Here is a 12,971-nt window from a genome sequence, read left to right as displayed (position 1 = left end):
TAAAATTCTGACGAGACGACAGTGCACCTGCAAAGAGAGGATCGGAGACGGATGGGGATGGCCAAGGCCGGGGCGACGCAATACAAAAGTGAGCAAAGATGCCCGCCGCCGCCCACGCAGAACAGAACAATGCGATACCTGATCAGAGACGCAACTAAACAAGCTAGCTTAGCTAAGGCACGCAGGAAGATATGGAGTACTACCACTACAACACAACTGCCAGCAGCCACAAGTCCCGCCGGTTGTACTGCACCGCCGGAAGGGCGGTGTACTTCCGGTACTAGCGTACTACACCGCGAGGCCGGGGGCAGGGGCAGGTCAGCTCAGGCATCTTGGGCAACAGCAACAACCACTGTGCCTTTTGAGCTTTTTCTGGCTCTCATCCGAGCTCGCTTTGTGCGTGCTGTTTGGTGCGCGTCCACCCACCGGTCGCCGGCTTTCTGCTTTCTTGCTACGCCACCGCCGCGGCTATTTATGGAGACCCCGATCCATGAAGCCAGGGCACACGCCGACGCCGATCGATCTCCCACCGACCGACCGACTTCTTCCAGTCCCTCCTCCTCCCCCTCCGCTGCTTCAGCTTGGGTTAGTTCTTCTCCGCCGAGATCCGTGAGAGCCATGGCCGCTGAGGTAACCAATCTCCTTCATCCCCTGTCCCCGATCTCTCACATAGCGATCTATTGTTAGCAAATGTTGAAGGTTTCCAACATATGGGTTTTTGATTCGTAGAATTATTATTATGATGGCCAAATTAAGGATTGCAACCGGAACAAACTACACGAGGAGAACATAATTGATCGCCTCATGTTCTGAGTTTCAATAGATGTAGAATGACACATTGGAGTTTCTAGTAATTGATTGTTGGTAATGAGAGCTAGCTAGCTTCGTTATATGATGTTTGGCTGGTCTGATTATCTTCGTTTTCTCTGAGCTCCAGATGTAGAAGAACATTAAGAGTCCCTGATTTTTGTATTGATGGTACTATATGTGAGAGCTTGATATGATGTTTTCCTAGCTGGTCTGATTATCTCCACTTGGCCATGCAGACTGTTGTCCTCAAGGTTGCTATGTCATGCGAGGGTTGCGCCGGGGCAGTCAGGAGAGTGCTCACCAAGATGGAAGGTTAATTTTGTTTTCACAGCAATTATATAGCATCTCTTACCAACAAAGCCTAGCTTGTTGCCAGCTTATGGGAAACTTACCAGTAAATTAATCACTTGATCTGAGGCGGAAACCCTAATCTGTCAAAATGTTCAGTGTTTATGTACCACAAGTTTACCACCCATGGATATGGGTGATCTGCAGCTCATTGCTTGTTCTTCTTGAATCAGGAGTGGAGACCTTTGACATAGACCTCAAGGAGCAGAAGGTGACAGTCAAAGGCAATGTCAAGCCTGAGGATGTCTTCCAGACGGTTTCCAAGTCGGGGAAGAAGACCTCCTACTGGGAGGGCGAAGCCACAGCCCCGGCCGCTTCGGCTCCAGCAGCAGAAGCAGCTCCCAGCACTGCAGCAGAAGCGCCTGCGGCGGAGGCTGCACCAGAGATAACCCCAGCCAAAGCTGACGCTTGATCGTCACATGTGATGCTGATGCTGTGACCCCTAAACCTTACTTTAGAACCAGCTGGGAAACTGAGTTTTGTGGGGTTTGCGTCATGTTGTTGCCACTCTAGCAAGTGATTACGAATTATAGAATAAATGATAAAACCCAGTCTGTATGAATTCAAGGTGAGCACATCCCTTGCAGGATTGTTGCTCGCTACATTTTACTTTTACCATTGCTTTGGAGTTCCCCCTAAACACTTGTCCAATACTTCTCTTATAGAAAAGAACATGAGCGCAGTCCATGTTAAATATTCCAGCTTGACAAATCTAGATTCAAATTAATTCAATTGTTAGATTAATTGGTAATGCATCATGTCGACTGGCGAAATAACTTAAAGGTCGAAACTTCTTGAATTCACTTGTTCACAAAACCTATTGGGTTCGTTACTTGATTTCAAAATTCTAATAATGATGCACTTAATACTTGATTGCAGAAATAGCATCCATTCTACATTCCAATGACTCTTACCTTCTTGCACAAGAGACTGAAACAAAATGCTACATCCGCTATTATGCAGTTCGGTGAAATACACATATAAAATTCGACTTTATTAGCAAAATGATTTAATATAAGGTCTGGACAAACTTCATCATCTATTTATTTTCAAGCCTGAAAATCTATGTCCAATGTCCAGTGCAAAGAGCTTATAGTCTCACCAGATGCATCGGGATATATAATGGACTTAAAGCGGACAAAGAACAATACTCTTGATGACTTCTGTCACTATAACCATCAAGAGCTTCAAGAACATGTCAGAAACATGATATCATAAGAAATTCCTTGCCATTGTGGGCAGCAATTGGGTGGTTTCAGAAAGTAATTACTAGAGTACAGTATTCATGGAAGCACAAAATTAACCTAACATTTTAGCCACCAATGGAGAGCTGGACGGCTTTCTCAAAAATTTACTGTAACTTGATATCGGTATCAAGTTCACAATTTCCTTAGCCTACTTAAATAGTTGCACTTTTATTATTTACAATAATCCACATATGATCAACAAGACCCAACCCAACAAAGGGATGATAGGACTGCATAGAGTTTGAGGAGGGGATTCATTTTGGGCATCAAACATCAAGTGCAACTGAATCAAGGAACTATAAAGAAAAATAAATAAATAAGAGAAGATCGAAACGAGGATGGTGGAATGGTATATGTACCATCCAGGATCCATTCCCTTCTGCCTCTCCCTCTCTGTGCGCGCGATTCATCGGCGTCGTCGTCATGGAGAAGAACTCGCTGATTTCCTGAGGCTGCGCTTCCCACGAGATGCCCTGCCGGCGGCGCCGTGCAAAGGCGATGAAAAAAAAAACTGCTATCGCCGTGCCCTGGGCCTTGTTTAATCCGGGCTGGCAGCCCAGAAGGTATGGGCCAATTTTGTGCAGAGATAGTGGAGAGCCCACGTGCACCTTATCCCCCTCGTCGTCCTCCTGGCCACTCCATTCGAATCGTCGTCCCCTGAATTCCGATCGCAATTCTCATCGCAGCAGCCTCCAATGGCGCCTCCTCCTCCACACCTGCTCCCGCGCTCTTCTACCATCATCAGCAGCGCCGTCAACCCCGCATCCCCACACAATGGTATCCACAGGTCCAGCTCGTCCATCCCAAACGCCGCCACCACTCCGGCCGCGGCGGCTCAGCTCTCGCTGCTCCGCGCCCACGCGCGCGCCGGCAGGATGCGGCCCGCGCGTGAGGTGTTCGACGCAATGCCAGCGCCGGGACGGTCGCTCGTCGCCTGGACCGCGCTCATGTCCGGGTACGCCACTCATGGGCCGGCCACCGAGGCGCTCGAGCTGCTCCTTTGCATGCTCGGCCTGCACCTCAGGCCCGATGCTTTCGTCTTCTCCGTCGCGCTGCGTGCCTGCGCTGCCGTCGGGAGCCTCCGCCTCGGCAGGCAGCTGCACGGCGCCGTCGCCAAGCTGGGCTACGTGGGCGCCGACCTCTTCGTGGCCAACGGCCTCGTCACCATGTACTCGAGCTGCCAGTCCCTCCGTTGCGCCGAGAAGGTGTTCAGTGGCATCGCCGCGCCGGACATAGTTTCCTTGACCTCCATGCTCAGCGCGTACACCGAGAACGGATGTGACGCCGAGGCACTGATGCTGTTCATGGAAATGGTCTGTGATGGCGTCGCGTGTGATGCTTTCACTCTGTCGGTAGCACTCATGGCAGCTTCAAGTTTGGGCCATGTTGGATTGGGCCATCAGCTGCACTGCTGCATGATCAAGATGGGGTTGGTCGGCAACGAGTTCTTGGATAATTGTCTGATCGGATTCTATGGGAGGTCCGGTGAACTGCTGCTGATGCGAAAGGTGTTTGATGAGATGGATTGCAAAGATTTGGTTTCTTGGAACACCATAATCCAGAGCTATGCAGGAAACTTGTGTGATAAAGAGGCGTTAGCTCATTTTCGTGCTATGATGTTTGAATGCGCAGAATGCGATGAGTTTACACTGGGCAGTATTCTGCATGTTGTTACCAGAAGAGGTGCTTTTGATCATGGTATGGAAATACACGGCTACCTCATCAGAGCAGGTTTGGACTCAGATAAGCACGTCATGAGTGCTCTCATGGATATGTATGTCAATCGCGCCACTCTTCATAAGCGGCACCAGATGTTTCCTTTGAGGATGTTAAAATATTATTTGTCAGCCCAGGGAGAGCTTGATCAGTTCATCGTGGCAAGCAGTCTGAAGTCATGTGCTTCTGATCTAGATCTGGCAGCAGGGAGGATGTTGCATGCCTGCATTTTAAAGTCCAGTATGAATCCAGATTCTTATGTTACTAGTTCGTTGGTCGACATGTATGCTAAATGCGGTGCTCTGGAGGAATCAAATCTTCTGTTTTCAAGAACCAAGAATCCAGGTACGGCTGCGTGGTCTGCTGTTATCGCAGGAAACTGTCTGAATGGTCAGTACGGAAGAGCAGTGCATTTGTTTAGGAGGATGCAGGCGGAGCATGTGCAGCCTAACGAATTCACATACACCGCCGTACTTACAGCGTGTATGGCTCTTGGAGATGCTGTGAGTGGTATGGAGATCCACAGCAACTCGATCCGAAATGGTTATGGAAGCAACACCTCTATTCTGAAAAGTTTGGTCAACTTTTACTTGAGACAAGGTCGGTATCACCAGGCTCTGAAACTGTGCTTATCACTCTCAAACCATGAGGTTTCATGGGGCACATTGGTTGAAGCATTTTATCAAGCTGGCGATCACGTCGGAATAGTTAATCTCTTTCATGTTATCCAATGTTGTGGGGTGGAGGTTGACCACCATACTGCACGTCTCATCTTGAGTTCCTGCGGAAAACTGGCACTTCTTGAGGAAGGGTTGCAAGCACATGCCTACATGACCAAGCGTGGCCTTGCTTCCACAGCCTGTATGAACACCCACCTTATCAACATGTACTCCAATTGTGGTAGCCTCAGACATGCGTTCGATGCCTTCAACTATATGCCTGACAAGGATGCATCTTCCTGGACCTCAATAATCACAGCGAACGTCGAGAATGGCTGCCCGGAGACCGCCGTTCGCCTGTTTTCGCAGATGCTCAGTAAGGAGAAGTATCATCCAACTTCAAAAGCATTCTTATCTGCGCTGAAGGCCTGCGCGAAAACCGGCCTTGTAAGTGAAGCATTCAGGTTCTTTGTATCCATGACTGACGTCTACAAGATACAGCCCTCGGAGGGGCATTACTCCCACATGATCGAGGTGCTGGGTCGTGCTGGGATGTTCAAAGAGGCAGAGCACTTCATTGACAGTGTTGTTCCTTCTGAATCCTGTGCATCGGCCAGGAGTTTGCTTTGTGCTACCAGACAGAACGGAAATGATAAGACCGTGAAGCTTGAAGCAGACAAGCTAGCAATAGCAAGGCTGGTTCCAGGTGCGCGTTGAGCAATTGAGCAAATGCTCACTTGGAATGATAAAACCTGTCCATCGTCTACAAGTCACTGTAGCACTACTAACACAAAGAAAGGAGTATGCTCCTAGCACTGACACATGAAGTGAACATACTGTAACTGCAGATTCGGTCTAGTACCTTTGTAAATCTAAAATAGAGCTTCGTACATGATTTACTGGAGTAAAATTCTCTTAGCAGTCCACTTGTTCTACAATCAAAAACGGACCCTCGGCGTGCGTGATTGACGTTGACCACGTTAGACGGGCATGTACTGACTGAAAATTTAGTTTTTGCGCCATTACCAATGTGAAGCTAGTACTAAATCACTAGTTTTGACTAAACTAATCCTGCTGGCCCGGCTGATAAGTTACCGTGCATACGAGATCTGTTATCATGGCTAATGGCTTTGAGTCTCGGCCAGGCCAGGTGGACAGTTACCACGACCAAACAAAAGAAACTACCGCGCCGTGGAAGCCGTCGATCGAGTCTCCGGTGACCGGCGACGACGAAGAGCTCGCTGGACCTCGGAAGTCTCGCCGTGCCGCAATTATCTCCATCCCATACCCCAAGAACTCATCAACAGTGCGGTAAAGTAGAAAATCCACTCAGAAAAAAAAGAAGAGGACCAGTGGGAGATTAGAAAAAAGAAGAGAAAATTGTGACGCTGGGCCTGGCCGAGAACGAGACGGCCGCGCGCGCTCGCCTTGCCGGCCCGGGAAGACGTGCGGGCACGCCCACGGTCCAGGCTTCCAGGCACCGGCAGAGTGGCGGACGCGACGCCCGCACGCCAAACGGCACCGCTCGGGCGCACCATTTCTCTCCACCGCGCCGCTACTAACCAGCTCCGGCCGGCCGGAGCCGCGCGAAACCAAACCCGGGTCAACGGCCGACAGCCCACTGTCCCAGAAGACGAAACCCATAAAAAAAGAAGAGGGGGCTCGCAGCCTCGCGCACCGCCTCCTCCCCCTTCTCCCCCATCCTCATCCCCGACCCCACCCAACCCTCGCCATCGCATTCGCATCCTCCGATCCCATCTCAATTCCCATTTCCCCGCTCGCCGTCGCCGCAGGCCGCACTCCATCGCGCTGCGCGGTGCCGCTCCGCCCATGTGACCTGCGTGAGTCGCGCCCCCAGTCTCCTTCCCTCTCTCCCAGCGTCCCAGACCGCAATCCGCGGCGGCCGGGCGGGGAGCCCGGGGCGGGCAATAAAAATCCGGAGTGGGGGAGATTCCTCCGTCCTCCGTGGCGGGGATGGGGCAGGAGGGGATGGGGTACAACAGCAACAAGGGGGGCGGCGGTGGAGGGCTCCCGATGACGGCGCCCCGACCGCGGGGCGCGTCGCCGCTCCACCACAGCCGCTCGCGCAAGATCCACCGCACCTTCAACAACCTCAAGATCACCGTGCTCTGCGGCCTCGTCACCATCCTCGTCCTCCGGGGCACCATCGGCCTCAACCTCTCCCTCCCCTCGCAGCCCAACGACGCCGAGGCGCTCGCGGGCGCCAAGGCCGTCGAGGACATCGACCGCATCCTCCGCGAGATCCGCTCCGACTCCGGCCCCGACCCGGACGACGAGGGCGGGGAGTTCAGCGCCAACGCCGGGTTCAACGCCTCCGCGCTCAGCGCCGCCGAGGCCGCCGCGGCGTACGCGGCCGCCGCGGGCAAGTACGCGCTCGGGCCCAAGATCTCCGACTGGGACGCGCAGCGACGGCGGTGGCTCGCCGAGAATCCGGGGTTCCCGGCCACTGTTGCCGGGGGGAAGCCCAGGATCATGCTCGTCACTGGCTCGCAGCCGGGGCCATGCGACAACCCGCTCGGCGACCACTACCTGCTCAAATCCACCAAGAACAAGATGGATTACTGCCGCCTCCACGGCATAGAGATCGTCCACAACCTCGCGCACCTCGACACCGAGCTCGCGGGATACTGGGCCAAGCTGCCGCTGCTCCGACGCCTCATGCTCTCCCACCCGGAGGTCGAGTGGATCTGGTGGATGGACAGCGACGCGCTCTTCACCGACATGGCGTTCGAGCTGCCCCTGTCGCGCTACGACGGTCACAACCTCATCATCCACGGGTACCAGGACTTGCTCTTCGAGAAGCACTCCTGGATCGCGCTCAACACCGGCAGCTTCCTCTTCCGGAATTGCCAGTGGTCGCTTGACCTTCTGGACGCGTGGGCACCCATGGGTCCCAAGGGGTTCATCCGTGACCAGGCTGGCAAGGTACTCACGGCGAACCTCAAGGGCCGGCCAGCATTTGAGGCTGACGACCAGTCGGCATTGATTTACCTCCTGCTCTCGCAAAAGGAAAAGTGGATGGACAAGGTGTTCATAGAGAATTCCTACTACTTGCATGGCTTTTGGGCTGGGCTGGTGGACAAGTATGAGGAGATGATGGAGAATCACCACCCGGGGCTCGGCGATGAGCGGTGGCCTTTTGTGACTCACTTTGTTGGGTGCAAGCCGTGCGGTAGCTATGGGGATTACCCGGTGGAGCGCTGCCTCAAGAGCATGGAGCGAGCGTTTAATTTTGCCGATAACCAGGTGCTTCGGCTGTATGGTTTCTCACACAAGGGGCTGGAAAGCCCCAAGATTAAGAGGATCAGGGATCAGACAAGCAAGCCAATTAACGATGTGGAGAACTTAGATATGAAGGCCAAAATATTGACAGCTTCGTGAAGGTTCAGATGAGTTGGTGGTATGGTATTTGCATACTTTCTTTGGCTATCAACAAAGTCAGAGTATTTTGTGATATGGGGATACTGTTGTTCTAGTTTCCACTCCCTTTCTCTCTCTTCTTCTTTTGTTCAGCAATCGTTATTGTTATGTAACAGCTAGAGATTGCAACCTTTGTTTGTTATGGGGTTAAACATGATAGGAGATCAAATCTGAAGGAAATAGCCTCACTTTTGTACTGTATTGCATTTCATTTTTGGTGCTAGGTTCTAGCTGAACAAATATCTATGTGGAGTTTGTGCATTGTAGTAGTTATTGTTCTCATTAGTCTTCACCTTCCTTGATTTCCATAGTTGAATTTATGAAGCATATTGATCGCTAATTAAATGTCCCTGTGTCTACTTTCTGCCAGTATAGCTCCTTTTGCTCCAAACTTCATTACTTATTGCATTATGTCAAGTATGATGTATCCTGATTTAGCGTTTCATCTTCATTTGGTGGCATCTTTAGCAATGTCATCTCTGGTGCCTTATTAAAAAATGACTTGTGGTTTGGTAACTTTTGTCTCATTTCCCATTTAAACTAGAATTAGCATTCTGATAGTTATTCTGAAGTAGCAAGTTAGTACTATGAAGGGAAGGATGGACAGTGATTTTGTCAAGTCAACACCTCATCTTGTTTGTCTCCAGCAGTTCAACTTTGTTGGTTTCTTGCATTATTCCTGAACCCTAAACTGCAACACAAAGGTGGAAATGACCATAGCATCTTACAGTGCCTGTTATTATAATTTCTTGATGTGACTTTACTGTTGATAGACTGATTGACTCACTGCTACATTTTTGGGAAATATTTACTTTTTTCCATTCAGACATTCAGCCTAATAAGCATACTATGGTTTTCTTTCGAGGGTCCAATATGTGGTGTTATCATGGTCATTTATAACAATTAATTTTATATGATGCTTCATCATGTGTGACTGAAATGAATATTTCGACCCTTAAGATGTTACACAGGTTGCTAATTGTAGGAAACTAGGAATGCTTCTACTGTTGAAAGCATTTTCATGTGTTGTTTGATTATACTATTTGTAGTGCTAGACATTTGCTTCGCTCTGATTTAGGTTGGAAAGGTGATGAAAATGTGGTTGCTCCATTAGTAAATTCAGGTATTTCAGTATGCACATATATATACAAGTATGTACATACATGTACATGCAGCCTTTGCCTTTCTAAACATAGGGATTTGGAGATACATATAGCTGCAAGTCGCTACTTATTTCCGTCTGTTAAGATTTGGAGAAATGCTCTGTAATTTTTTGGACACTGCCTGATCAAGAGCATTTGTTAGACACCCTTATTACAGAGGAGACAATGTCTGCAGATTTTGAAGCAACAATAATATGGATATCTTTTTGTACCACTTTACTAGCAGTCATATTACTTACCATGTTTACTGATGTTTCATGGACTTTTGTTGTAGTTTTTAGTTGTAATTCCTTTAACTGGAACATGCTATTAAAAGCTTAAATCAGGAAGGATTATGTACCATTTTTAACGAGGAGATTTTTCATTGAGTAGTTTGGAACTCATTAAGGATTTGAATTATGCCGTTTCGAAACATTGCTCTGGATGTTTAGAGGGTTACTGCTGGTTGGGTTTCGCTTGATATGGGGTTTGCAAAATTCAAATTTAAAATGTGTTTGTTTTTGCTCGCTTTGCAAGACTCTGTGCTTGGGACCTGACCATGGCCTGAAAGTCTGATGCAGGACTTAGTAAACTGTACATAAACAGACTACAGGAAGTATAGGAGCATAGGAAGAAGCGATAAGGGCACGTCAGCAGTCTTTAATTTGTGCGATAAGGGCACGTCAGCAGTCTTATAATTTGTCTCATGCAATGCCGTATGAGAGTTATGAGAGTTTTGCTGACGTGGAAGAGAGTGGAAGAGAGAGAGTAAGGAGAGAAAAAGAGATTAATTTAAGGTTTGTTTGGGAAGGGATGTTAAAGTTTAACATCCCAATTTTAACACTTTTTAACACTTTCTTATCCAAACATTTGTGTTAAAAGTGGGGTGTTAAAGTTTAACACCTCATTTTTCATAAACACATGGAAGGGGTGTTAAAACTTGCTAAAGATGTTAAAAGTGGTCCCCCTCTCCACTTTTTTCCAGGTTACCCCTTTTCTCTCCTCCCTCTCTCTCCGCCGGCCATAAATGAGGGGGCAATGGAGTCATTTCCCACCAAAGGTTTAATACATCATCCAAACACCCCAATGTGTTAAACTTTAGCACTCTATTTAAAGTGTTAAAACTTTAACACTTGTTAAATTTTAATACAGGGTATCCAAACAGGCCCTAAGACTATGAGACCACTACAAGTTGTGGTTGCCATGCAACTTCCAATAATCCATTTCTAGCCACAAATCAAGAGATTTGAAATTATTATGAGATAATAAAAAAGAGCAACCATTGTAGTGGGTGTCTTGTAGATCATCTCAATATTATATGTTGATGCACGAGATCGCTTATAAGACAACACTAATTCATGTTTTTCAAGCATTTAGATGAATTGGGCAGGGTTTTGGAAACCAGACAGCACCTCAGTTTGTTGCTGCTCCTGATGATCCATGAAGTGACGATTGGATTAGGCTTGAATCGTGCAGGCCACCTGTTTCCTTTGGATTGACAAAATTAATCACTGAAGATGGCTGATATGATCATGGACACAACGTGGAATGAACGATGACGATGGAAAATTAATCGATTAATCAAAAGAACTAGATCAAGATCTGGTCATGCTCTGCAACTACTGCTGTATAAATGTTTTCTTTTACTTGAGGTTTGTCCGCCTGCAGGTATATCCTCTTTGTCATGGAGTTTTGGGACGTGGATCTCAAGGAGCATTGATTGTACGATCTGTGAAGACCTGACCATGTGCGGCTCTATAGTCCTGTAATGTTGTCCTACCAAACCGGTGCACGATCTGAGAAGACGACCAGACCATGTGCGGCTCCATGAGACTGATAAACTTGTACCATCATAGATTACAAAGGCATTTCACTTGTGACGTGGAGCATTCGCAGCTACTTAGATTACCCCCTTCATCCTAAATTATTGAACCACGCAGCTACTTAGGGGTGTTTGGGAGACAGGGACTAAACTTTAGTCCTGTCACATCAGATGTTCGGATGCTAATTATGAGAATTAAATATGAGCTAATTACAAAATTAATAGCAGAACCCCTAGGCTAAATCACGAGACGAATCTATTAAGCCTAATTAATCCATCATTAGCGAATGGTTACTGTAGCACCACATTATCAAATTATGGACTAATTAGGCTTAATAGATTCGTCTCGTGATTTAGCCTAGGGGTTGTGTAATTAGTTTTGTAATTAGTCTAGGTTTAATACTCCTAATTAGTGTCCAAACATTCGATGTGACAGGGGCTAAAATTTAGCCTCCTCCTCCCAAACACCCCCTAATTACTCCCTTCATCCCAAATTATAGATGGTTCTGATTTTTTTAAATTTATAGAGTTTTCTATACACTTAGATATACATTGGGACGGAGGAAGTCAAAACGAACTATAATTTGGAACAGAGCAAGTACTACATAAAATATTTGTGTTCATATATGAATTAAAAAAAGTAAAAAATGCATCGGCGGTGATGGACGTAAGAGCAACTCCAAAAGTATCTAAAAAATTCTTCCCCAAAACTATGTATCGGGAGTTCTCCCAAAAAAAATTCCCCCAAAAACATATCAGTCCACAGCAAATCGCTAATAAATAGCCTCCAATATTTCAAACACAGGCCACGTCATCGTATTGGGCCCATCGAAAGGGACGCGCGGGCGTGCGGGAATCAGGATTGGGGGAGGAATGCCAACGCTAAAATATACACGGTGGCAGGCTGTTTTTTAGCGTCGCTAAAAAATTAGGGAAGGTTTAGGTGGATTGTTGGAGTTCATTTTTTCTCTCTTTTTTCCTAAAAAGATACTGTGGGTAAGATTAGCAACCTCTTGGAGTTGCTCTAAGCGGCGTACCCTCACCACATGGTTAGAAACCACTTGTGTATTTTACTCACTAAAAAATGCTGGGGCTCTACCTTGTTTGATTGAAAATAGTATGTTGTTTTAGACTTGTGCATAATTATTAAGTTGGCCAATAACTTTATTGCCCTTCATTTATGCTACAATCATATTCTGCCCCTTCAAACACAGAGATTAAGGGTGGGAATTTGTATAGTTGCCACTGATGTTTGTCAGTTCAAAATTAGCAGAGCATAGGGGGTGCCATGGCCCCTGCCCCTGCCAGCACTCCCCTACTCCTCTAGCTACGTCCCTGCCTGACCTGGAGTCAAGGGTTGGACGTCCTTGTCACGGAGTCAGCATATATGTGTTGTGTTTGAAGCAATACGAATGTCTATGGGACTCTCTATAGGACGAAACTTGCGGACGAACTCTGGCTCATCATTGGGTCCCTTGCCGCGGTCGCCGCCACGTCCCCCGTCCCGCCTCTGCCCGCTCCTTTCTCTGCCTACGCGCGTCACGGCCCATCGACCGTCCGTCCGGTCCAGACTCCATCCCACAGAGACGGCACCCACCGCGCGTACGCTGCGACGGCGCATACCTAGAAAGCGCCGAAGCAGTGACGCACGAACGGGCAAAAGCGGCGTGGGCGGAGATACCTGTGGCAGCGGTGCAGGTGCTCATCACGAGCGGTAGCTGGTGCTGCATCTCATTCCATGACCATCTTCTATCTCAGATGCAGAACAGCAGCGCGACGTCAGTTT

At 48.1% G+C, this 12,971-nt stretch overlaps 3 protein-coding genes across 3 annotated transcripts; all 3 read left to right on the top strand.

The window, feature by feature from the left end:
* The first annotated feature begins 314 nt into the window (after positions 1-314).
* Positions 315-1,798, top strand: LOC101776929 (copper transport protein CCH). The gene is made up of 3 exons (XM_004952578.4): positions 315-630; positions 1,047-1,122; positions 1,332-1,798. Exons 1-3 carry the CDS (start codon positions 475-477, stop codon positions 1,568-1,570), a joined length of 471 nt encoding a protein of 156 aa, XP_004952635.2. The 5' UTR covers positions 315-474; the 3' UTR covers positions 1,571-1,798.
* A 1,254-nt stretch (positions 1,799-3,052) lies between these two features.
* On the top strand, positions 3,053-5,706 carry LOC101776121 (pentatricopeptide repeat-containing protein At3g53360, mitochondrial). Its single transcript, XM_004952576.2, has one exon. The coding sequence runs from the start codon at positions 3,101-3,103 to the stop codon at positions 5,495-5,497; it is 2,397 nt and encodes a 798-aa protein (XP_004952633.1). The 5' UTR covers positions 3,053-3,100; the 3' UTR covers positions 5,498-5,706.
* Positions 5,707-6,445: 739 nt separating this feature from the next.
* Positions 6,446-8,561, top strand: LOC101775721 (probable glycosyltransferase 2). Its single transcript, XM_004952575.4, has one exon. It carries the CDS (start codon positions 6,755-6,757, stop codon positions 8,180-8,182), a length of 1,428 nt encoding a protein of 475 aa, XP_004952632.1. The 5' UTR covers positions 6,446-6,754; the 3' UTR covers positions 8,183-8,561.
* Positions 8,562-12,971: the final 4,410 nt, after the last annotated feature.

Source organism: Setaria italica, chromosome I (genome assembly GCF_000263155.2).
Source record: "Setaria italica strain Yugu1 chromosome I, Setaria_italica_v2.0, whole genome shotgun sequence".
Taxonomy (NCBI): domain Eukaryota; kingdom Viridiplantae; phylum Streptophyta; class Magnoliopsida; order Poales; family Poaceae; genus Setaria; species Setaria italica.
The sequence above is the reverse complement of the archived record's forward strand: the minus strand, read 5'-3'. Positions and strand labels throughout refer to the sequence as shown.